Source organism: Anopheles marshallii, chromosome 2, assembly GCF_943734725.1.
Source record: "Anopheles marshallii chromosome 2, idAnoMarsDA_429_01, whole genome shotgun sequence".
Classification (NCBI taxonomy): Eukaryota; Metazoa; Arthropoda; class Insecta; order Diptera; family Culicidae; genus Anopheles; species Anopheles marshallii.
This window is the reverse complement of record NC_071326.1, coordinates 23861-47772: the sequence shown is the minus strand read 5'-3', so window position 1 is coordinate 47772 and position 23912 is coordinate 23861. Positions and strand designations below refer to the sequence as shown.

The 23912-nt window shown below is 44.0% G+C and overlaps 8 protein-coding genes and 1 pseudogene across 8 annotated transcripts; 5 read left to right on the top strand and 4 right to left on the bottom strand.

The window, feature by feature from the left end:
* Positions 1-263: 263 nt before the first annotated feature.
* Positions 264-19565, bottom strand: LOC128706813 (G-patch domain and KOW motifs-containing protein). Its single transcript, XM_053801755.1, has 4 exons — positions 19414-19565; positions 18777-19350; positions 724-856; positions 264-652 (listed from the first exon to the last, which is right to left on the bottom strand). The coding sequence occupies exons 1-4, from the start codon at positions 19563-19565 to the stop codon at positions 264-266; spliced, it is 1248 nt and encodes a 415-aa protein (XP_053657730.1).
* On the bottom strand, positions 1011-2339 carry LOC128706812 (uncharacterized). The gene is made up of 2 exons (XM_053801754.1): positions 1524-2339; positions 1011-1451 (listed from the first exon to the last, which is right to left on the bottom strand). The coding sequence occupies exons 1-2, from the start codon at positions 2337-2339 to the stop codon at positions 1011-1013; spliced, it is 1257 nt and encodes a 418-aa protein (XP_053657729.1).
* LOC128706807 (uncharacterized) lies at positions 2973-4644 on the bottom strand. Its single transcript, XM_053801748.1, has 2 exons — positions 3490-4644; positions 2973-3419 (listed from the first exon to the last, which is right to left on the bottom strand). The coding sequence occupies exons 1-2, from the start codon at positions 4642-4644 to the stop codon at positions 2973-2975; spliced, it is 1602 nt and encodes a 533-aa protein (XP_053657723.1).
* On the top strand, positions 8354-9747 carry LOC128706808 (uncharacterized). The gene is made up of 2 exons (XM_053801749.1): positions 8354-9226; positions 9298-9747. The coding sequence occupies exons 1-2, from the start codon at positions 8354-8356 to the stop codon at positions 9745-9747; spliced, it is 1323 nt and encodes a 440-aa protein (XP_053657724.1).
* On the top strand, positions 10666-12015 carry LOC128706811 (uncharacterized oxidoreductase dhs-27-like). Its single transcript, XM_053801753.1, has 2 exons — positions 10666-11481; positions 11554-12015. The coding sequence occupies exons 1-2, from the start codon at positions 10666-10668 to the stop codon at positions 12013-12015; spliced, it is 1278 nt and encodes a 425-aa protein (XP_053657728.1).
* On the top strand, positions 13242-14591 carry LOC128706809 (uncharacterized oxidoreductase dhs-27-like). Its single transcript, XM_053801751.1, has 2 exons — positions 13242-14057; positions 14130-14591. The coding sequence occupies exons 1-2, from the start codon at positions 13242-13244 to the stop codon at positions 14589-14591; spliced, it is 1278 nt and encodes a 425-aa protein (XP_053657726.1).
* LOC128706810 (uncharacterized oxidoreductase dhs-27-like) lies at positions 15202-16551 on the top strand. The gene is made up of 2 exons (XM_053801752.1): positions 15202-16017; positions 16090-16551. Exons 1-2 carry the CDS (start codon positions 15202-15204, stop codon positions 16549-16551), a joined length of 1278 nt encoding a protein of 425 aa, XP_053657727.1.
* Positions 17496-18724, top strand: LOC128706814 (uncharacterized; annotated as a pseudogene).
* A 1072-nt stretch (positions 19566-20637) lies between the features above and the next one.
* Positions 20638-23365, bottom strand: LOC128708352 (angiopoietin-2-like). The gene is made up of 5 exons (XM_053803326.1): positions 23354-23365; positions 22380-22708; positions 21212-22312; positions 20892-21155; positions 20638-20827 (listed from the first exon to the last, which is right to left on the bottom strand). The coding sequence occupies exons 1-5, from the start codon at positions 23363-23365 to the stop codon at positions 20638-20640; spliced, it is 1896 nt and encodes a 631-aa protein (XP_053659301.1).
* Between the last annotated feature and the right edge of the window lie 547 nt (positions 23366-23912).

Sequence of the window (23912 nt, the reverse complement as noted above, 5' to 3'; positions counted from 1 at the left end):
TGTTACTGAAGGTGTATCATTTCTGTCATCCTCATGCACATGTCAACTATTTAAAGTTAGAGTTAGAGCAATGGCCATTTCCTTATGTGGCATATTCCGTTTTATTTAATTGCATCGAATCTCATCAATGACTAAGTCCGGTCAAATAGAAAGAGGGATGACGTCTCAGGGACAGTAATATTTAACCTTTTCGTAGCGTCCCAAACGATCAATTGGCTTGTCACGGGAGAGTACTCCTAATTTCTTGTACTTACGAAAAATGGTTATTGTCGACTGCGCGACCGACTCCTTGGTCGCTTCTTTTTCTTTGTCTTCTTCTTGTGAAACTTATCGTCTGATTCGGAGCCTGATGCACGGGGGCTGCGGTGTCGCCGATCCCGCGAAGAACCTCGCCGTTCGTCCCGATACTCTCGGCGTTGCTTGTACTTGTGGGATTTTTTCTTCGTTCCCGATGATGTTCGAATGTAAGGTGAGGATGATTTTTTGTGCTTTCGCCGGTGGCGTTCTCGTTCGTCTTCACTACTGTTCGTGTTGTCGCTGTCGCGATAGGAACTGTGTTTGGAATAGGTTTTCTCCACCCGTGTGTCCTTGGACGAGCCTGCCGAAGCACTGTTCAGCTCACGTTCCTTAAATTGTTCGTATTTAGCCGTATCTTGAAGGATTGTAACAATAAGGGGAAATTGAATATACCTCGTCTGCAACTCAAGAATAGTGCTTACCTACTTATAACGTTCGAATTTTTGCAATACTCTCCGACCGATACTAGCTGCACGAAGCACTCGTTCAATGATTCCAGCTGTTTTCCGATAGATAATTCCACAATCACGCGACCATTGTCTTCATCGATACTTTTTATCTGCAAGACAGAGAAGAGATAGCATGGGCATAATTCATTTTATTCATTTTTCATATTTCGCCTTCCGGTTGTGTAAACAAGTGAGAAAAGCAAGGTTGTTGATTTATTATTTTATTAAAGCTTTCGTCGAATTTATTATTCATCTGCTTGATCTTCAAAGAAAGCCTAATCGGAACACGTCCTTCAACAGACCGGCCATGCGTGTCTGATACTTTGCATCACTCGTATCGCTGATCTGCACCGAGCTGGAATCTTCACGGGATTCATCTGTTGCGTCTTCCGCCGTAAACGTAGCTTCCTCGCTAGCAACTGTTAGTGGGATGTGAAGCATACCAATCACCAACGCCTGTCGGGCTTGTAGCTTGACCAGTCGCATCAGCACTGTCAGCGGAAACCATTCCGTTGCCCTATCATCACCCAGTCGCTCAAGATGACTCATTAACGCATTATGGTAAGTCTGCAACATATTGTCGTAGTGATTGCGACGAAACGATTCATCCGTCGACAGAAAGACGGCATGAACAAAATCCAGTGCCGGAGATCCATACTTGGCCAGTTGCCAATCGAGCAGCACCATTCGGTTGGGAAATCCACCCTAAAGGATGAAACCAATCCGGTATTCAATAACAAGAGTTTGAATAGCTGTACAAAAGGGGAAAACTCTTACATTGTAAGAAAACATCATATTATCGCCGGCAAAATCTCCGTGACACACAACGCAGAACGGTTCCGACAGAGCGGTGTCGTTGATGTTCTGCAGTTCCTCGGCAAACGACCCACGAAGACGTGCCAACTTCTCGCGCCTTCCCGCATCACCCGGATTCAGCGTGGCGGCAGCACTCTCGAACGCTTGTTCCATTGCTTGCTCGAATCCTTCCATCGCTAGTACCCGCTCGCCGGTAACGTCGCCCATGTAGCGATACTGCTCAAACAGTTCCGGCTGTTGCTTCTTCAGTGCCAGAGAAATCGCATGGAATCGTCCCAACTGCATCATCGCCAGACGGGCATGATCATAGTCCATGGACTCAAATTTGTGCCGGTTGGTAAATCCACGCCTTTGGACGTCTTCTAGTATGATAATTCCTTCGCCCTTTTTGGCGTCACAATGCGCATGATAGCAGAGCGGTCCGAAGGATACCATCTCCTCCTCGACGACTGAGGCATCGGGCGTTCCTCCTTCCCGTTTGGAACGCTGAAACTGTTCAAAAGCGGATAAAAGTTTCCCGTAAACGAACACTTCACGCTCAAACATTGCCAACATGGTGTCGTCAGCATCGGCTGGCGGCACTTTACACAACACGGTATCTTCACGTGGTTCCTCGCGAAATGTCACCCGGTAGAAAATGGACACCACCGAACGATTGTTTTCGCTGGTACGAAAATCATAATCCACCGAATGCTGGTTGCTGGTGAAGCCCAACGTTTGTGCCACGCTGTTTAGTGCATCTCGCACGTATTCGGGAACGGTCAAAGGAGTTATCATTCCTGGTGTTACTGGCTATTGTGTATTGCAGTGTACTGAACGGCACGATAAACTTGCAATACAGTAGAGACAAGTTTATTTAAAACGACTTAAGATAAGATAAATCGACACACGATAAGATGTGGCTTATCGCGCTGTGCGTCGCGGTGATATTCGATTCGGAGGAAAATTATCGCCTTTATAAGGCCTTTAGTTTAGTTCGCGTAGTTTTGCAATAGATGGCGCGTATCGCAGATAAGATTTTTCGTTTTATTAACTGTTCCGCTTGTGATGTTTAACGTTCTGACTTAAATGCTTTGTGAGCACATTCTTAGAACTTGCAAGAGCATGCCTACACCATAAAACATACCTCATAGTACGAGATTAATCCTCTGGGTATAGTGGGATATATTAGGAAAAATGAAAGAAAAATCCTTGCTGAGCTACGAGACTCTCTATTCGCTTCCCGTTTGTTATTCGTTTCAATCTATTTAAGTTATACTTTTTTTTTAGCATCAAACAACTTCAAACGGAACACTCGAAGCTTAAAGTACATTAATGTTAAGCTGTCTAGGATCATCCATGTGATTCCCTGATACGCATTCCGCAACGAACTCGTTCCCATTTTTGAAGTGAAGTGATTGCGTTCACTCTTCACAGATATCCATAACGGACAATATCTCGTATTACGGCACTTATGCGTTTACTGTACGCGCTCTTGTTAGTGTTCGTAGTTATCGCGTTCACATCCAACTCATTCGAATCGCGATACTTTTCGGCCGTCTCGTCCATATCGTACAGATCTTCGTTGCGCGTACACATCATCGGCACCAGAAACACTGCCATCAAGATTCCGAACTTGCCGTAGCGTCGTAACTGCCGAATTAGCGCAGTGCGTGGGAAGACTTCCTGCGGACTGTGGCCAAGCTTTTCGAGCAACGTTCCTAACGAGTTATGGTAAATGTTTATCATCTCATCGTAGTACCGCCGTCGGAACTCCTCGTCCGTGCAGCAAAACAGGAAGTAAGCGATATCGAGCACGGGCGACACGTAGCGTGTAATCTGCCAGTCGAGCAGGATGATGTTATCCGGAACTTTATTCTAATAAGAAAGAACCGAACAACAAAATGGTTAGGAAAGAGCTATCAATATTTCACAACGTAATGTGCACCTTATAATTGAACATGAAATTATTGACCCAACAGTCTCCATGTCCGAGAACGGTGTACGGCTCTGCGGAAGCACCATCTGCGCACGATTGCATTTCCTGTCGCACATTTTCGGCCAGCTTTTCCATCTTGGCCCGTTCCTTCGTTTCATGCGGTTCAAGCGTTTCCTTTGCATTATTTACCATCTGCGTCATCATCAGGGCCAAGGGACTTCCATCGCTCATCATCACCACTAACGAATCGGGCACTTTAAACTGTTCGAATGCTTCTGGCCGATCTCGTTTCAGCGCTAGCGAAACGGCATGCAACCGACCCAAATGTTGCATGGTTAATCGAGCGTGTTCGTAGTTCACAGGCTTCATTTTATTCCACATTCGGTAATCCATCGTACGCAAGTCCTCCATGATGATGACCGATTCTTCAGTGGCTTCATCACATTCCGCGTAGTAGCATTTCGGCACGTTGAAGAACCCATCCTCCCGGGCAACGCCCTTTTCCTCCTGATAAGCGAAAATCGTCGGTAGGAGTGTTTTATATGCGAGTGTTTCGCGACTGAAGCTGCTCATCGTGTTGAACTGACGGCGACGTGCCTCGTTCAAAGGAGGAATTTTACACAAAAATACCTGCTTACGAGCACCTTCCGTAATCAAAGCTTTGAACATTTGGCCCACGAAACCGTCACCCTTGTTTGATCCAACGTCAAACTCCAGGTTGAATTCGCCTGCCGTAAAACCCTGCTCACTGGCCACTTTTTCTATCGCTTTGTACAGGTACGCGGGAATCTCTGTACTCTCTTCGGTAGTCTGAGGCCTTTCTTCGGCCGCAACAGGTTTGGTAGTAGTGGCCGTTGCATCCGCTGTCGATTTGGACAAATCCGATACCGGTTGTACCTCCACTTTGCTCTCTTCTAATTGTGCTTCCTCCTTAGCTGATACTTCTTGCAGATCATCATTGTGCAGTCCTGTAGCGTTTTGTTCGGCACTGTCATGTGACTGTTCAACTGGTGCATCCTTGGTCGCTTCCTGTGTCGTCGGTGAGGCTTTTAAACCTTCCATCAATTCTACGGAACCAGCAGACGGCAGGTCCGTAGATGTTTCAGGTTGGGCAACAATTTGCTGCTCGGAGTGCACCGCTTCCGTATTTGTTTCTCCGTTCATTTTCAGTCACCTTCACACCAATTCCTTATAGCTTTAAACACTGTGCAACTGCGTGGGTACGTTTGGTCCGGTAAGTCAGCAATGGGTCCGATCAACTGACTTGCAACGAGCAATCAGCAGTCTGCTTTTATTTTGATCAACCAGATGAAGCGATGTGACACGTACGGACTGAGAAAAAGAACCGATGAAACGATGAAATACCGCACTTTGAATCACTTCCCTGCACTGAAACTGAAATTTATCTAATCACCACCACGGACATATTCCTGTGCAGACGCCACCTAGCGTCTTTAATGTCGATAGCTTATCACGTCTCAAGCGTTGTAGTGTTGTCGTAGCTACCGCATAGACTCACTTTGCCATACCGCCATACAAGGTTTTCTTAGGAGACACACATATGGACTAGATTAAACCACGATATCATACCCGTCCTAGGCACGACCATGTGCCTTAACGCAATCGAAGTGAAATAAATCCAAATTCCTAGATTACGCGGGAGTCCATACCGCGTTACATTTTGTTATCACCGCCGGAAGTTTAGTCACAGAAGTGTGCCATCAATGTAAGATTGGTTTATCGTACGTATGATGTGCAGCTTGCTACGTCATGATCTGCAACAACAAAGAAGCTTGATGAAACCGAATTGAGCCGGACGACCATTAAAAACTAAACGTAACAACGATGGCTGAATGATTCTTGCAATCCATAGCGTAGCGTTATCGTGCGCCACAACCCTTATATGGAAGAGCGAATATAATGTTCGGCCACGAGACTGTCGCACGTCGGTACCATTATCTTATCGTGGACTGTACTTATTGTTTGGAAATTTTCTACCACTCTGCGGTAGATATGTTGGACGGAACTGAAGGCAACTGTTCATAATGATGGTTAGAGTGCTTAACATAGGTTTCAATACTATGGAGTAAAACAAAGTGACGAATGGGTTAAAGTTATAAAACTTGAATAAAGACTTTTTAAACAGCTATAATTCACTACAGTTGTTAAGTAACTTGCTAAAACACACGCCACACTTTCAGTTTTGTATATACTCAGCAATTCTTAGCAATAAACAGTCCAACTCAATCGATAAACACTTTGCCTAGGAAGATTTAAATTAATAAAGTGTTCTGCAAATTTTCCAAACCAATTAATCATATATTTGACATGCTAATTCATTCTTGCGAAGAAACCATATTTTACGTACAGTTTACTAAGGAACTCAACCCGAATTTACTGGCTGTGCGATTCAAATATATCCGTAACGTACGTTCCGTCTCGTATCACCGCCCTCATACGTTTACGATAAGCGCTTTGGTTTGCGTTTTTTGTGTAGATAGCAATGTTGACATTTTGCGTGTCGGGGAACATTTTTGCTGACGCGTCCACATCCAGATCTTGATTGCACGAAAAACGTGGCCAACATTAATCCGAACCGTCGTCATATTGTCGCAGCGGACGCAGCAAAGCGTTTCGCGGAAATATTTGCTGTGGCCCTATGACCACACTTTTCGAGCAGTTCACATAGCGAGTTGCAGTAGATGTTCATCTACTCGACGTAGTGCCGCCATCGAAATTCCTCATCCGTACGGCAGTGAATGAAGGAGAGGAGTAGCGTGCCGTTTATCTACACGACTGACACTGACTTTCCCGAGTGTCCCTTTCTGCGCTTGATGCCAAGTAATTGTTTTGATTGAGAAGCTTTTGCATCTTAGTTCCTTCTTTCGCTTCATTTGGTTCGAGGGCTTCGATCGCATCCGTTGCCGTCTTCTGGGGCATCCTTAAAAACGGATTCCCAGGAGCCACCATCTCACCTTAAACTGTTTGAACTCCTGTGGTTGAGTTTGTTTCATTGTCAGTGACACCCCGCATTGTATCCACCCAGTAGTTCCATCGTTAATCGGGCATGCTCGTAATCCACTGGCTTATCCTTGTTAAACACTTCATAGTGCTATAGCCGAAGAGGCAACGATCACCTGCGGTAAGAAATGCTTTCACCAACGAATCCATCACCTTTGCTGGAACCATCTTGAACTTCATTGGTGTATTGAACGTCTTTGAACACTTGCTCTTCGGCTACCTTCGCTGGCTGTGTAGAAGACTTACGGATGTTTATTTGGGCCATCAAATTAGTGTTAATAGGAAATTGTATCCTTCTCCGGTTCTTCCATAACACGATTAGCTATCTCGATTGCTTCCAGCATGATGCGAACTTTGGTACTGGATTCGTTAACGATCGATCATTCCTCGGATGTATCAGATTTAGATTCTAGCACCATTTTCACTGTGGTTCGTCACACCGCTGTGGGAACTATTCAGTCGAAATCGATACACTGAACTGTCGAAGACGATTATCCGTTCTGTTGTATGTTGCTGCACTTGGAAAGGTCACGTTCCGACCGGTACAAGAGAACGGAAATCCTACTTTCCAAGCCGTAGATCAAAGACAAAAGCACGATTTATCTTATCAGGTGGATCGATTTTAAAAAATAACAGCTTCTCCATTGAGGAATTTGTTGTTGCACATTGTTCACGAAACTCATTTATAGCCATTCTCGAACCAGGTCACTTTCACCAGATCAGATCAACCAGTCGGTACACTTTCATCAGTTCAACAGTAGAGCTTTTAAATTATTTGATGGGACAAAAATGAAACATACACACAGACAATTCTTATCTTTACTAAGACACTTAGATTGAAAATCTCCGAGACATTGCTATTGTGTCGTGACTTGCAAAAGAATGAGTATAAATTGACAAGTCAGTCGGGTATGAAACTTGCTGACCACCAGGGCCCGACAACAGCAATAAATTAATAAAACTACTCCGTCATTGGCAACGGTCGCGTTCAAAACATACGCATCAAATCTCGCAGCGTAGCGGTGGGGATGAGATATGTTTCGGGTGCGAAAGACCTACCCCGTGTCACGCGCTTCCAGCAATCTTATCTTGTGCTCGGCGGCGTTGTGCCTGTTCGGTGTAGCGCCCAAACGAAAACGAATGCCAAACTGGTGTGAATTACGAATCCACAGCAAACGGGGATTTTTTCCATTGACCAAAATCAACAATCGTACAAGCAAACACCACAAACACAGGAACGATCGCGATGTTTGCAATACCATGATAATGGTGGGGAAGCTAACAAAGTTCCGCGTCATTCTTCATAGACGCTTAGGAACACAACATTAGAATACGGCACTGAAATGAAGCCAGAATTAATAACCATACCAGCGCGGGAAGTGAAACCAATCTCATCGCTCAACAACTCATCCAATCGCTTGCCCTTTCGTTTCGGAACTACTACATCGACAGCTTTACTGGGGTATTCGCAGTTATGGAACGCTTTGATGCCATTGCATCATATTGTTCCATTATGATGCCAAAGTAGTTATTCACTACCGCACGCCAACCAGAGGAAAAAGATGTATATCACGGCTGTTGGTGCCCGACAATGCCGACGAGTGTGTTTGTATCTTGTCCACCACCCATGTATGCGACGATTACTTCCATTTGTGTAGCAAATATACACTGGAGCCGAACCCAGTGCTGGGATGCTCACGGTCAAGTGCACGTTTTTTGTTTAGTACAGATTTAGTTGCGACCAGTTACAGACGAGAACGATCATACGGGGTGCGCGCGATTGGGTGTACAGTTGCGATCAAACTCATTAAAGACGATCGCTCACGTTTTACGAGAATAGAACCAGCACAAAATGGCAGATCATTCAAATTCCACACCTGTCGCGGAAACTAATGGACATGGTGAATCTGCAATCAGTGCGGAGGACCAAGTCCCGGATCTACCACAATATTTGTACGCGGCGCTTAAACAACTAGCCCCCAAGGAAAGGTTTACCGCGGACAACTTTTCGATCGCGTTTGATTTTGGATCCAGCAAGGGCGATGGGTTCGTAGGGCAAATGTTCAAGGCGACCATCAGTGAGGGGGATAGACACGAAGTGTACTTATGCAAGATTCCGCCCCTGGACGATGATAGACGTGAGCAGTTCGGTTCGATGACAGCCTTTGCTCGGGAGGTGCTGGTGTACGATCGCTTTTTACCAACCATCTACGAGTACCAGCGGGAAAAGGGTATTCGCAGCCCGGAAGACGGTGGATTCTTCCATACGCCGCGATGCTACTACGCGCATTGCAATGAAGTGGCCCAGGAGTCGGTCATCATTATGGAAGATCTTCGGCTACGCGAGTTTCGGCTGTGGAACAAGCATAAGATAATCGATTACGATCATGCCGCACTGTTCATGACACATCTAGGCCGTCTGCATGCCATTTCGCTTGCAATGAAGCGTGATCAGCCGGAGCGTTTCGAGCAGTTTAAGCTATCCAACCCGTTCGATCCGATGCTGACAGCAGATGGTCCCTTTAGAAACATGATCCTCTCCCAGCTGCAAATGGTTATCGATGCATTGGACGAACAGGATACGGTCGAGCGGGCAAAGATGGAACAGCTGAAAGAGGAGGTGTTCGATGAGCTGCTTCGTTGTGGCACCGCGCAGCTAGCCGAACCGTACACGGTTGTCGGACATGGTGATTGCTGGACCAACAATATGATGTTCCGCTATGAGGCAAGTGATATATAGAAACCAATATTACACGTACATAATGCAATGTTTTGATATCTCTCGCTCCTCTTCAGGAAGGGAAACCTCAAGGAATCATCCTTTTTGACTGGCAAGTGATGCGATACGTTACACCTGTACAAGATATCGTGTACTTCGTGTTCTGCTGCACGGACGAAGAGTTTCGCCGAAAGTACTACGATGAGATGCTTGACATTTACTATCGTTCGCTGTCGGCAATGTTGGCAAAGTTGCAGCACGATGTCAAGGAGCTTTTCCCTCGAGCAGCATTTGAGGAGCAGCTACGAATCTTTGGACGCTATGGTATACTGATGGGCATGTTCTTGGTACCGATGATGTGCACCCATAACGAGGAACTACCCGACATTGAGGCACTGGCACATAAAATGGCTGAGTCGCAACAGTTGAACGAAAGTTTTTTCAAAACTACCGAATCCAATCAGGAAACGTACACCAAACGAATTAGGGCCGTCGTTAAGGATTGCATACGGTATGGATATTTCTAAATGCATCAATAGCAGTTTACGGTAATCGTCTTATAACTAAACTTTCGAATAAAAATATTGAAACGTAAACTCTTTTTCGTGATCTCGTGAAATGTTGGTCGTCTAGGGTTGCATCTTTACTGGGTTATACGAAGTAAACTTATGAACTAGGTTACAAGTTGATAACCTCAGATAGCTGTATACCTTCATGATGACTTCATGTCATAGCTAATGTACGTCTATGATCACCCGCTCTCCCGCTATACTCCGACTATCTTGGTCCCAAATCGTAGATCATGTGCGCTAAACCCCACGCATCAAGCAATCTATTGCTGTATCACTTAAAAAATATCTTGGTAATCAGACATTAAGCCCAGGAAACGTTTACTGTACTGCTCAAACGCTTAAAACAATTTTTCAACCTGACTGGCTTGATGCCAATATACCACCGTCGGAAGTTCTGGTTATCTTGAACCGGTATAGTATGATAACAGTACAACCGTGCGCCACGAGCCTAATTTTTCATTAATAACGGCAAGTCACTTGTCACAGAAAATAGCCACGCGTCGTAATATCGCTAAAAAACCATTGTTTGTATGAAAAGGGTGCACCACATCGAAAGTCACGACTATCTTTCCATTAAAAGAGTTTTAAGGAATGATGCCAGTCACGCGTCTCTACTGGCGTGCGAACGGTGGTAGATTATCAATGTTCCGTAAGTCTTATCAACATTGACTACGCATTTAACAGAAAGCGGCACAATATCTGCTGGTGTCGATATCAATTCGTAACGCTCAGAAGCGGAAGGTTTGTTTAAAAGCTAATCTGCTCGTCACATTTCAGCTTCATTTGCCAAACAGCTAACATTGAAGCAACGTCGACCGACATCAACTTCTGTTGTGAAGCATCAAGTTTAATCAGAAACTTAAACGCGTGAAGATGCCGGCAATACTCGACACATCCTTTCCGGATTACATATTAGCTGGGCTTGAGGAGATCGCTCGTGAACAAGGATTTTCCGATGGATTATACCGCTTTGAAAGTGAATCCGGATCAAACATGGGCGATGGTTTTGTTGGACAGATACTGAAAGTGTTTATTCGAGAAGCAAACCGTGAGCTGGTAGTATTATGTAAGCTATTGCCGGAAAACGAAATGCGAAAACAACAGGGCGTTCCGTTGTTTGATAGAGAATCAGAAGCGTACGTGCAAATACTGCCTTTGTTACTCAAGTTCCAACGTGAAAAGAATCTCCCCGAGGGACTGCCCAGATTTAACAATGTGCCGCGATGTTACTACGCGAAGACTACAGTTGACAAGATGGAATCAGTGATCATTATGGAGGATCTACGATTGCAAGCATTTCGTATGTGGGACAAAGCGAACCCAGTGGATTTCGAACATGCGCGACTACTTATGATCACTCTAGGACGCCTTCATGCACTCTCGTTTGCCATGAAAGATCAACGACCGGAAGAGTTTGCACATTGCCGTGAGTTTACCGATCCTATGGAGAAAATGTTGAACTTAGATGCTACCAAAGGGTTTGAAAAGATGATGGCTGGCCTGAGTCGTAGAGCAATCGATACACTCGAAAAGCATGATACCTTCCGGAGAGAAAAACTCGAACAAATACAAGATCGTATTATGCAGGAAATTACAGCATGTGTCGATGGAAAAGCTGCCGAGCCTTACGCTATTATAGGCCATGGTGACTGTTGGTCCAACAACATGATGTTTCAATACCAAGAAGATGTAAGTAGTGATGCAAAATATCTGCTTGCTCACATGAACATGTTATCTAATCTAATTCTCACCTAATTCTAGAATCAAACTCCGAAGACCATCAAATTGATCGACTGGCAACTGTCTAGGTACGGCTCGCCGGTGCTTGACTTGGTCTACTTCATATTCAACTGCACCGACGAAGAACTGCGTGCTCACAGCTACCAACGACTGCTGAGCATCTACTACAACAGTCTTAGCGAACATCTATACAACCTGGGTGGAAATGTCGAGCGCCAGTTCCCGCGCAGTGCCTTCCGTGATCAACTGAAACAATTCGGTCGGTACGGTCTACTGATGTCGATGATGGTGTTGCCGATCATTTGTACTCCCAACGATGAGCTACCCGATACGGATGCAGCAATGGAAGGATTCATGAACGATCTTAACAATGGGAATGATGATATTGAGCTGACGTACGGAACGACAGAAAAGGCCGCAATTCGCTACAAAAATCGGATGTCGGGATGTATTCGCGACGTCATACGATTCGGATATATTTAAAATGATACCGTAATATATTACCGGACGTTGGGTCAGCACAATAGATTACTATTAGATCGTAGGCTTAAACATATTGTTGCGGATGGTTTTAGCACCAAAGGGAAACAATAATGTAGATTTAAAGTGTTGTATTATAAAAAAAAGAAAATCACAAAATTAGTGCATTTCCCGATGGTTTGCGGTCAAAGAGGTCGAAGGCGCGTCCTTCGGCCCTATTTATGCCTTTTTTCCTGCTTCGTCGCCATCGCAATCGTGGTTATAATGATGGTGGACGCTGTCACCATCCATCCATCCTCCTAATCTTAGAATCCTACAACAGCGCAACTGTTGTAGGGTAACACTGCTAACTCAATACGTAAACAACGCGTTGTGCTCGCATTCACAACACATATCAACTAATTAGAAGAATTGGAATTTTAAAGAATAAAATTTGTGTTGCAATTTATGATTCGATCTTAGGCTTGTTTGTTTGTGAGAATGAGAGCAAATCATGGCTATGGTCTAATATTTGAAAAGCAGATCACCGCTGGACTGTATCGTGTCAAAACCGAGGTAAAGCATGAAAACACAGTAACACAGTCGAATATTTACAAAATTTGCTTCACTGATTCGTTATTTGCGTGCCTCCTATTTAGAATCATATGTCGTTATTGTCGTTGCTATGTCAATTAATAGATCCAAAGTTTTTCAGATATTATTATGGTTGTCAAGATTACACACCATAAACTATCGGTGCTTCGAATTCTGTGAATCGATGATATACCACCTTTCGAAGTATGGGAGCTTATCTTGAACTAACATTACTACTGTGTCACGAGCCAAGTTTAAGATAATGAAAAGCCACTTGTTTACCCTTTATATGGGAAGATCAAAGAGTAATAACGAGAAAAAAGAAAACCACATCAAAAGTCACGACTATCTTTCCATTAAAAGAGTTTTAAGGAATGATGCCAGTCACGCGTCTCTACTGGCGTGCGAACGTTGATAAATTATCAATGTATCATGGGTCTTATCAACATTGACTATGTATTTATTAAAGAGCGACACAATATCTGCTAGTGTCACTATCTGTATATATCGGTCAGAAGCGGACTATTTGTTTAAAAGCTGATAGCCTTGCCACTTTGCAGCATCATTTGCCAAACAGCTAACATCGAAGCAACGTCGACCGACATCAACTTCTGTTGTGAAGCATCAAGTTTAATCAGAAACTTAAACGCGTGAAGATGCCGGCAATACTCGACACATCCTTTCCGGATTACATATTAGCTGGGCTTGAGGAGATCGCTCGTGAACAAGGATTTTACGATGGATTATACCGCTTTGAAAGTGAATCCGGATCAAACATGGGCGATGGTTTTGTTGGACAGATACTGAAAGTGTTTATTCGAGAAGCAAACCGTGAGCTGGTAGTATTATGTAAGCTATTGCCGGAAAACGAAATACGAAAACAACAGGGCGTTCCGTTGTTTGATAGAGAATCAGAAGCGTACGTGCAAATACTGCCTTTGTTACTCAAGTTCCAACGTGAAAAGAATCTCCCCGAGGGATTGCCCAGATTTAACAATGTGCCGCGATGTTACTACGCGAAGACTACAGTTGACAAGATGGAATCAGTGATCATTATGGAGGATCTACGATTGCAAGCATTTCGTATGTGGGACAAAGCGAACCCAGTGGATTTCGAACATGCCCGACTACTCATGATCACTTTAGGACGCCTTCATGCACTCTCGTTTGCCATGAAAGATCAACGACCGGATGAGTTTGCGCAGTGCCGTGAGTTTACAGACCCGATGGGAAAAATGTTGGAGTTAGATCCTACCAAAGGGTTTGAAAAGATGATGGTTGGCATGTGTTGTAGAGCAATCGAAACACTCGAAAAGCATGATACCTTCCGGAGAGAAAAACTCGAACAAATACAAGATCGTATTGTGCAGGAAATTACAGCATGTGTCGATGGAAAAGCTGCCGAGCCTTACGCTATTATAGGCCATGGTGACTGTTGGTCCAACAACATGATGTTTCAATACCAAGAAGATGTAAGTAGTAATGCAAAATATCTGCTTGCTTACATGAACATGTTATCTAATCTAATTCTCACTTAATTCTAGAATCAAACTCCGAAGACCATCAAATTGATCGACTGGCAACTGTCTAGGTACGGCTCGCCGGTGCTTGACTTGGTCTACTTCATATTCAACTGTACCGACGAAGAACTGCGTGCTCACAGCTACCAACGACTGCTGAGCATCTACTACAACAGTCTTAACGAACATCTACACAACCTGGGTGGAAATGTCGAGCGCCAGTTCCCACGCAGTGCCTTCCGTGCTCAGCTAAAACAATTTGGTCGGTACGGACTATTGATGTCTATGATAGCTCTGCCAATGATTTGTACTCCCAACGATGAGCTACCCGATACGGATGCAGCAATGGAAGGATTCTTTAAAGAAATGAGTGACGGAAATAGTGATGTTGAGCTGGCGTACGGAACAACGGAAAAGGCCGTCATTCGCTACAAAAAACGAATGTCCGGATGTATTCGCGATGCTATACGATTGGGATATTTATGAAATGAGACAGTAGTTTATGTTTGATGAGCTTTTGAAGCTTTAACATTTTATGAAAGAAATTTGAATTTCAAAGAATAAAAGTTGCCTGTCTTACAGTAATGTTTCAGTCGATCCCATTGAACGAAATATTGTTTGTCTGTGTGTGTGTGTGTTTTGTTACGGTAAGCAATCAGTATATTCGCAACAGTTATCAAAAATGGAAAATTCTTTATCGCTCGCGTATCTGATATACACTAAAATTGTGTTTCAGAGAATATCTAATCGAGTACGTGTGCAAGTCTACGTTAGAAATACTAAACAACACATTATGAAATAATCTCACCTTCAGTATGTTAGTCATATCATTATCAATATTGCTGCCGTCTGCTATCAGCATCCAGAGTGGGTTTTAGTTATTACAGAGATTTTGGGTTAGGTACTTACATCATTCAACGGGAAGAACCGAAGAACAAGTCAGTACGATATCGTTCGGCTTAAGTTCAGCAGCTATTATTTGTACAAACAAGGGTCCCTTGGACTTAAATTTCAACGTCAATCAATCAGTTAAGTTACACCTAACAGTGGAAGCGTTCGTAGTACCAACCCAACTTTATTAAAAGACTAAGCAACCATGGCAGAAAACCTTACAACGCATTTCCCAAAACGCTTCTCTGACGCACTGAAGCAAGTCGCTCGGGAACAAGGATTTACCGAAGGCTTCTACCGCTTCCAGAGTGGGTCAGGATGTAATGTGGGTGACGGTTTCGCTGGTGATTTAGTGAAGGTATCCATTCGTGAGACAGGCCGTGAGCTGGTAGTGTTGTGTAAGCTACTGCCGGAAAACGAAATACGAAAACAACAGGGCGTTCCGTTGTTTGATAGAGAATCAGAAGCGTACGTGCAAATACTGCCTTTGTTACTCAAGTTCCAACGTGAAAAGAATCTCCCCGAGGGATTGCCCAGATTTAACAATGTGCCGCGATGTTACTACGCGAAGACTACAGTTGACAAGATGGAATCAGTGATCATTATGGAGGATCTACGATTGCAAGCATTTCGTATGTGGGACAAAGCGAACCCAGTGGATTTCGAACATGCGCGACTACTCATGATCACTTTAGGACGCCTTCATGCACTTTCGTTTGCCATGAAAGATCAACGACCGGATGAGTTTGCGCAGTGCCGTGAGTTTACCGATCCAATGACCACAATGCTTGCCCTTGATCCGAAGAATACATTTGAAAAAATGACGTCGAGCATGTGTCGTAGAGCAATCGATACACTCGAAAAGCATGATACCTTCCGACGGAGAAAACTCGAACAAATACAAGATCGTATTGTGCAGGAAATTACAGCATGTGTCGATGGAAAAGCTGCCGAGCCTTACGCTATTATAGGCCATGGTGACTGTTGGTCCAACAACATGATGTTTCAATACCAAGAAGATGTAAGTAGTGATGCAAAATATCTGCTTGCTCACATGAACATGTTATCTAATCTAATTCTCACCTAATTCTAGAATCAAACTCCGAAGACCATCAAATTGATCGACTGGCAACTGTCTAGGTACGGCTCCCCGGTACTTGACTTGGTCTACTTCATATTCAACTGTACCGACGAAGAACTGCGTGCTCACAGCTACCAACGACTGCTGAGCATCTACTACAACAGTCTTAGCGAACATCTACACAACCTGGGAGGAAATGTCGAACGCCAGTTCCCGCGCAGTGCCTTCCGTGATCAACTAAAACAATTCGGTCGATATGGATTTCTGTTATCCATGATGGTTATGCCGATCATTTGCACTCCAAATGACGAGCTGCCCGATACGGATACCGCAATGAATGGAATTATGGAAGAAAATCCCACCGGTACCAATGAGATCAATTTCGTCTACGGCACAACGGAAAAAGCGGCTATTCGGTACCGATCGCGCATGTCCGGCTGTATCCGAGATACTATAAGGCTGGGATACCTTTGAACTACTGCTAAAATAATCTGCAATAGAAAAGGGTTTTTATAATGATTTTTGATGATAAAAAGGTAAAACAACGTATTGCGCCAGAGAGAATACGCTAATAAAAACAAACGATTGAAGTATTAAAAAAGAAAACTTAGTTGTTTGAATATTTAACCGTAGGATAGCTTAAACTACTTTTTGGCAGTATGCACAAGCTAGACTAATGAATATGGCAAGAAGCCTAAAGTTCATGTAAACATTTTCTCAACAGCTATCAGACGCATCTGACACGTCCAGTGCACGGTTGTATTCGGCCTTGAAGAAAGTAACGCAAAACGTAACGTCAGAAGAGCAGGTTAACATTTTCTCAACAGCTATCAGACGCATCTGACACGTCCAGTGCACGGTTGTATTCGGCCTTGAAGAAAGTAACGTAAAACGTAACGTCAGAAGAGCAGGTTTGCACGAAGATAAACAAGTCCAGTCGCAAGGAAACCAAATAAAGCGTTTGTAGATTGTATCAAACACCACTGACGCAAGGTCTCGAATATAGAAAGGTGAAAGTGATTGAAAATGAATGAAAAAGGGTCTCGATTCGTGTAGAGTTTCTATGTTAGGTCGAACGTTCAGCAACCTCATTACAGCACGCTACAAAGTGATGGACGCATATTTTTAAACGAGAACAGAGCAAAAGTGTTGTTTTATGAGTCCAGTATAAACCTTCATTCAACCATCAAGTGGCTAAATGTATAAGTGATAATGCCGCTAGGTAAATACTATAAACAAAATGTGTTTATAAAGCACATGCAATCTTATTGGCCGCGGTGATATGGTGATTCTTGCTTATCTCTGTCAAAAGAATTTCAACCCCTTCTCTCGGGTCGTGTAACAGATAAATTGTTATAGAAGCACGGCCAACCAAAACCTGTATAACCGAGTGGCAAACGAAACGTGTATCAAGGAAGATGTCAACAGTGAGTGTTCCATCGTACGTGCAAGAAAGGCTGCAAATCGTAGCGGAAAGGGAAGGCTTCGTCCGTGATCATTTTACTATCGAATACGAACAGGGGTCCAAATCGGGTGATGGCTACATCGGACTTATCGCACGGGCACGAATTGTAAATCCGACACAGAAAGAATTGACGTTAATTTGCAAATTTCCACCCGAGGATCCACATCAACGAAAACGTTTCAACGCAATGTTACTCTTCGAGCGGGAAACCTTCATCTACCAGCGCATATTGCCAGCATTCGATGAAATTCAGCTACAACATGGCGTTAAGCATCAGGAAGCAACATACTTTGGCAACTATCCGAAATGTTATCACGCGTTCTGTGATGCGGAGCGTGGAGAAGCCGTGATTATTTTAGAGGATTTAATGGACCCTCAACGTCCACCTATGAAACTACTGGAGCAATATGTTCCAGTCGATTATGAGCATGTGTGCGTTCTGATGCAAGCATTGGGTAAACTCAATGCCTGCTCTTTTGCATTAAAGCGCCACCGGCGCCACAATTATTCGAACACATTCGACAGTTGAACGATCTGCTCTCAGTCGTGCTTGACACGGAACAGACCCGACCATTAACGGATCGTAATTGTCATCTAGCGGCATTGGCTTTCGATCCAAAACAGGAAGTGTACTATCATCGGGCAATACTGAACTTGAGTCGGTCTATGTGGCCTAGGACGGGAGCGCACATTCGAGGTGTTCGAGCAGAACCTTTCGCAGCCCTTAACCATGGAGATTGTTGGACTAATAACGTAATGTTTGGTTACGATACTAATGGCCGTGTGAATGATGTTTGTCTGTTCGATTGGCAGATGGCTCGATACGGATCGCCTGTACTCGATTACACGCTGTTCATTTTTCTCTGCGGAGAGCGTGATTTACGTAGAGACAAGTTCACCAGCTTGATAGATGAGTTTTATAGCTCCTTCTCTGCCAGCTTACTGCAGCTAGGAGGTGATCCAGACAAAGAGTTGCCTCGAGACGAGTTGGAAAAACAATTCCTACAATTTGGAGCACTAGCCCTCTCGATGGGAACTTATGCATTGCCTAACTTTGCCAAACTAACGGCGGAAATTTGCGAAAACCCCACAAAGTATCTAGCGGATAAAAGATTACAACACTACTTCACTGTAATGCGCGAACTGATAAAAGATAGTGATAAGTTTGACAAAATAAATTGAAATAGAAACTGTTCGCATTCATTAGCTTAGTGTAAATGAGGTTGTGACTTACCGTTGCATATTTTCCTTTATGTTTACCGGCAATTATTTTCACCGGTGCACCACATTTCATCACTAAACTTTCGCCCTGTGCCAACGGTACCGTGCCTGGGCCGACACCTCCCTTGATGGATCTATCTGCTCCGAGGCCGAGTCCTTTGGGCCGCGGCTCTGGGCCCAGCGTTAACTTTTCAGTGTCTTTTTTTACTTCCCCCTTCCATCCCATGCCACGCAGCATCCCTTGGCCGAACTGTTCGATCGGCACAGATTCATAATCGTTCAAAGTGCTTTCGCGCGCACCATCTAATGGGAGCTCTTCTGGTCTTAGCGGCACTACTATACTGGATGAATCCTCTATCTTAGTTATAGCTTCTGCTGTCTGTTCCACTATCTCTCGTGCAGCTCTCTGATCTAGAGTTTCGATCCCATCATTTAGCATACTGTTAGTACTACGCAATGTAGCACCATCTCCCAGTCGTTGCTGTTTGAGCTGCTGAATGATCGATATTTTTGCCGTTCGCTCTGTTGATCTTTCGTTTTTGAGAGGCGGTATGACCAAGAATGTCGAGCGTTGTTCTTCTTGTTTGCTATAGAAATTAATAATTGATTAGTTATGATATGATATTAAGCATTATAGGTCGCTTAGTTACCCAGACGTTTTAATTAGATTTCCTTCCAAAAACTCGATCCGTTCTTTTGCTTCCTTTGCTTTCAGCGTGACGCTGGATGCTGGGCTGATGCCAAGCAGAGTTTTCGGTTTGGCTTTAACTCCGAAGGAGATTTTCGGTTCGTTACTTCCCATCATATAGATGCACTCGTTGTACGACACCTTATAATAAATGGTTCACAATTACTTGAGTAAATAAACCGCAAAATTTTGTTAAGTAGAGCGCATTTTTCGTTTCGGTTCACAATGTAAACAAGTTGCTGTACTGCCGCGATTTTGACAACGATTTTGACACAATGGGATTTTCTAGCGGACATCTTCGAGCGACGCGGCGCAGTACAACATTATTTATGCGGTTATTTTGGAGCTCATGTATTGCAGAAAAACTATTTCAATAAAAATATAATTTTGATAAAATCTATTTCACTAGGAAACAAAATGGAAATTCTTCACGTATGTTCTATCTGCAGATCAAGGTTACTACAACACAGGTGATCGAACCCTTGGTGAATTTGTGCCGAAGTTCCGCCCTATGATTCACCAGATTAGATATTTCAATCTGAGTCTTCACATGCAATATGAGTTGTACATGAAGTAATTGCTAATATTGCATTTGAAAATTAATCATGCGCAGCTGATGGCAACTGGCGGGGAATTGAAGTGAATTTGCAAAGTTTCGAGGTGCAAAAAAGAATGAAAATAGCACTAATGAATTAACTGCTGAATTGGAGTAAGAAAGTTTGGTTGTAATGTTGATAAAATAAGTCCACGCTACAGGTATCTTCTTCGTCGATAAGAACCTTAATTAGAATTAACCTTAGCAGCAAAAGATTTGCGACTGGGATTAGTAGAGACATAAAAGAATAATGTGGCAGTGCGTAAATGATTTTGGATAATATTCTCTAATACGCTATCGTTAAGATTTTCACTACAACTAAAGAACTTTGATGCTACTTGACCAGACATTAATCATTTCTAAGGGATGGTTCTGTTCTTAATGATAGCGTAGTACAATTTAGCAACTCTTATGACTCATGATACGGATGCAAAAGATTGATGACATCACCGATCATAAAAACCATCACGCAATTCAAAATAAGCTTGTTGGTTGCATTTAACATTTAGAATATATTTGTTATACATAAGCTACTAGACAGATTGGTCATGAAATAATGCAATAACTGCTTCAAGTAATTGTTGGTACACTTTACGGATCTACTGGAGCATCATTATCCGTCGCGTCCTCGTCCTTGTTCCATGCGTCCTTCGGACGTATCATCATCTTTGCTGCTTTGAGCGAATAATCTTCATGCCACAATTCCCATAGAATGCCGGTGGATTTGTGAATCTGATGGTTCCCAAGATAATACTTCCCGTTCAAGTTTGAAGCGGCGCATCTGCGGGGATAGCGAACACTGGGTGAAACACGTGTAAAAGAATTGATTTCATCACACCGCCTACCTGTTAAACCACCAACCACTGCCGAAAGTAAGAGCACACGGATAACCGTCAATCGATTTATCACTTGTATGGTCGTAGGTGCTAAAATCGTGATCGTTGTGATAGGCGAGACCATCCGAAGCATTGCCATGGTAGTCCGCCACCATAAGATTGTAGTTAAACTTTTCCGACTCGATCCGGAACGTGCCATAGGATGCGTATGCTTTGTTGCCTTCGAAATCTTCGAGTTCGACTCGCAGCTCTACGTTGTCATCGTAACTTAATCTGCAAACGAAAGGTATGCTCAGGATATGCTTGGTGCGTCACTACCACTTTATCACCTGTGTATGAAGTCATTTCCCAACCAGAACTCATAGCCCAGATCGCCAAAGCCGTACTTGTACTCATTCCATGAGCGGTTAAAGTTTTCCTGCAGATCGTATAAATTGCGGCGCTGGATCACTGTCCACGCGGTGCCATCCGTTGCGAACTCACAGTACCGTCGGTTGTAATCTCGCCTAGCTTCGTTAAGCTCCACCTCCGCAAAGGTGTACACACCGCTGATACGTTTCAGTATCTGATGGCACCCATCCTTGTCCGGATGATGGAAGCTTATTTCTTCGTGTTGTTCAATCATTCCCGCACTTACGACATTAGCGTCCGCGTCGGTACTTGATTCTTCGCTGCCGCTTCCAATATCGACATGGGCGGAGGCATCTAAACTTTCGTCCACTTGCGCATTGCTAACAGACATGACGGGAGGGTCCACAGGTTGATCGGCACCTTTCCCGTTCTGAGTGCAGTGTAAATTGTTCCGCTTTTCCACCTTCCTGTCTACGTCTAGCACCAGGTGCTCGATTCGCTTCAAAAGTATATCCGCACTGTTTGTGAACGTGGCCACCTCGTGATTCGTACGCTGGCAGCAAGACAGAATTTGCTCGAACTGGTTCGCCTCCAAATCGTAGATGCGTACTGTGCGATCCTCGATCGAACGCACCGTGCCCGTCAGTGCGTCCAACAATCGGCATTGCTTGCGGTTGGAAACCATTTCGCGCAACTTCTTCGCCGTCAGCTTGTCCAGAAAATCATCCATCTCCTCGTCGGAATCCGACACGTCCTTTCGAAGTTTAGCCGGTACGCTGGCACGATTTGCCTGGCCATTGTTTTTGTTCTGGCAGCTGTTGCCATTGCTTTCGATTCGATTAATTTGCTTTTGCAGATGGCCAATTTTGGTCAGTATCGCCGCTTGTTCTGCTGCCGATTCTAAGCGATCGTTACGCCGGCCCCGATTGTTGGCACTGCTGCTCGACAGGGCATACACGGTTTTCGTTATGTCGTGCAGCTTCTCGTTGATCACATCGACCTTTTCGAAGATATGTTGTACCTTAAAGTCCAGACTGGAGAGGCGCGTCTCAAGCGTGGGCGAAGGTGTGTCGTGTGCTCTGAAGAAGGCGGAAAAATAAGGAATCGGTTGGAAAAATCCATACTTCAGCGCCACGGTTTATTTACTTGCGCAAAATGTCCAGCTTGCTGTCGACGGATTTGATATGCTCGCTCCAGGCACCGATGTGATGTTGGAACACATCCCAAATTTGCGACTTCTCTTGCAACGTTTTCACGTTTGCGTCCAAACTCGTCATCGTGGTAAGAAGCGTCACAATGCGCTGCTCAAGATTGACCAGGTAGTGTGCATTGAAGCGGTTCAGATGAGATTTCACATCGTCCAGCTGCACGCGTATGTCCTGGTTCGTGGATACTTCACCGGGCACGGGATCGGATCCGGCAATAGCGGTGAGCATGAACATCGCCACCAGCATAAGTGGCGGCTTCCGCATGATCTGGAATGGAGGAAACTATGCAGAGGGTTGATCACGTGGCGCTACAATACTAACATAAAAATATGATAATAGTTCTCTAATCGTCGAGCCAATTCATCATTCCGCGCGCTGGGAGATTCGAAAACCATCTTTCTGTCTACGATGGCACGTGGTTTCCGCGTTATACGATCGCTTTGTTTACAAGCTGCCGCCCACACACTTAGACACGCTACGACGGTCTTATGCTACGGTTCGACTCGACCAACGTTGGAAGAGGTTAGCATAAGCACAGCACTGCATCTGCACACACGCGCACTCACGCATTCACACGAAAAATCCAGGGCTAATCCGCAAACGGACCATGTAAGATCATAATGATTTAAAAATAGCGCCGTCAATCGGCAATTACGTTGATTTACGATCGTACGCTTGGACACGAAATCTCACTTCGATCCATATTCCCCTTGCTGCGCCGGTAGAGATCCACTTTCGGTACAATTCTTTGCGCCACTGAAACTCGCGAAGAAGTTCGACGTGCGTGTGATGCGTGTGTGTCTAAAATTGGCACACGGAGATCGCTCAGGCTGTTCTTATCGGTTCGTTCCAAACAGAAATTCTGACTGTTGGCGAAAGGCTGTTGTTCTATGCAATACGTAAAACCCGTACCGTTAGCTTCATCTTCAAACAGTCGACCAGCGTCGTCCGCTGCCGAAAATGCACTAAAACGCTAGCAGCGCTGGCCGAGTGGGGCAGATAAACCGAGTTTATTTTGATGCTCCGTCCTCACAACCATTTGCTGAAGAGTGATTTTGAACTTCAACCGCGCAGAAACGACAGTGTGAGTGTACCGTGGCTGTACCGGGTTTTAATATAACAAACTTCTTTAATATAACAAACTTATACTGCAATTATTTGAGAATTATTTAATCGTTTAGTATATTCGTTTGTATATTTATTTCAAAAATAACAAATTTATAATAATGTCTCAACTTTCTAAATAAGATACAGTAGTTGGTGGTTCACTTCTTGGTTGTTAATATGATAGGATGTTTGAAGAGATCCTTGAATTACAAGTGAAACGTGACCGGTATCTTCCTAATTTGGTTCTAGAACTGTTCTTGGTCTTGATCTGTCTTGCCTTCATCTTCTAAGCGAAAACAGTTTTGTAATTTTGGCACGATGGTAACGTCATAAAAATCATTCAGAAATATTAATTATCAAATGA

What these genes read in the sequence shown, in the direction of transcription:
- LOC128706812 (XM_053801754.1), bottom strand. Translation starts at nt 2,339, where the DNA reads ATGATAACTCCTTTGACCGTTCCCGAATACGTGCGAGATGCACTAAAC. An exon ending in ATATGATGTTTTCTTACAAT is followed by an intron (nt 1,452 to 1,523) that starts GTAAGAGTTTTC and finishes TTCATCCTTTAG; the next exon opens with GGTGGATTTCCCAACCGAAT.
- LOC128706807 (XM_053801748.1), bottom strand. Translation starts at nt 4,644, where the DNA reads ATGAACGGAGAAACAAATACGGAAGCGGTGCACTCCGAGCAGCAAATT. An exon ending in ATTTCATGTTCAATTATAAG is followed by an intron (nt 3,420 to 3,489) that starts GTGCACATTACG and finishes CTTTCTTATTAG; the next exon opens with AATAAAGTTCCGGATAACAT.
- LOC128706808 (XM_053801749.1), top strand. Translation starts at nt 8,354, where the DNA reads ATGGCAGATCATTCAAATTCCACACCTGTCGCGGAAACTAATGGACAT. An exon ending in ATATGATGTTCCGCTATGAG is followed by an intron (nt 9,227 to 9,297) that starts GCAAGTGATATA and finishes GCTCCTCTTCAG; the next exon opens with GAAGGGAAACCTCAAGGAAT.
- LOC128706811 (XM_053801753.1), top strand. Translation starts at nt 10,666, where the DNA reads ATGCCGGCAATACTCGACACATCCTTTCCGGATTACATATTAGCTGGG. An exon ending in TGTTTCAATACCAAGAAGAT is followed by an intron (nt 11,482 to 11,553) that starts GTAAGTAGTGAT and finishes ACCTAATTCTAG; the next exon opens with AATCAAACTCCGAAGACCAT.
- LOC128706809 (XM_053801751.1), top strand. Translation starts at nt 13,242, where the DNA reads ATGCCGGCAATACTCGACACATCCTTTCCGGATTACATATTAGCTGGG. An exon ending in TGTTTCAATACCAAGAAGAT is followed by an intron (nt 14,058 to 14,129) that starts GTAAGTAGTAAT and finishes ACTTAATTCTAG; the next exon opens with AATCAAACTCCGAAGACCAT.
- LOC128706810 (XM_053801752.1), top strand. Translation starts at nt 15,202, where the DNA reads ATGGCAGAAAACCTTACAACGCATTTCCCAAAACGCTTCTCTGACGCA. An exon ending in TGTTTCAATACCAAGAAGAT is followed by an intron (nt 16,018 to 16,089) that starts GTAAGTAGTGAT and finishes ACCTAATTCTAG; the next exon opens with AATCAAACTCCGAAGACCAT.
- LOC128706813 (XM_053801755.1), bottom strand. Translation starts at nt 19,565, where the DNA reads ATGGGAAGTAACGAACCGAAAATCTCCTTCGGAGTTAAAGCCAAACCG. An exon ending in ATAAAGGAAAATATGCAACG is followed by an intron (nt 857 to 18,776) that starts GTAAGTCACAAC and finishes TCTGTCTTGCAG; the next exon opens with ATAAAAAGTATCGATGAAGA. An exon ending in CAAAAATTCGAACGTTATAA is followed by an intron (nt 653 to 723) that starts GTAGGTAAGCAC and finishes CAATCCTTCAAG; the next exon opens with ATACGGCTAAATACGAACAA.
- LOC128708352 (XM_053803326.1), bottom strand. An exon ending in AAGCTGGACATTTTGCGCAA is followed by an intron (nt 22,313 to 22,379) that starts GTAAATAAACCG and finishes CGCCTTCTTCAG; the next exon opens with AGCACACGACACACCTTCGC. An exon ending in GGAAATGACTTCATACACAG is followed by an intron (nt 21,156 to 21,211) that starts GTGATAAAGTGG and finishes TTTCGTTTGCAG; the next exon opens with ATTAAGTTACGATGACAACG.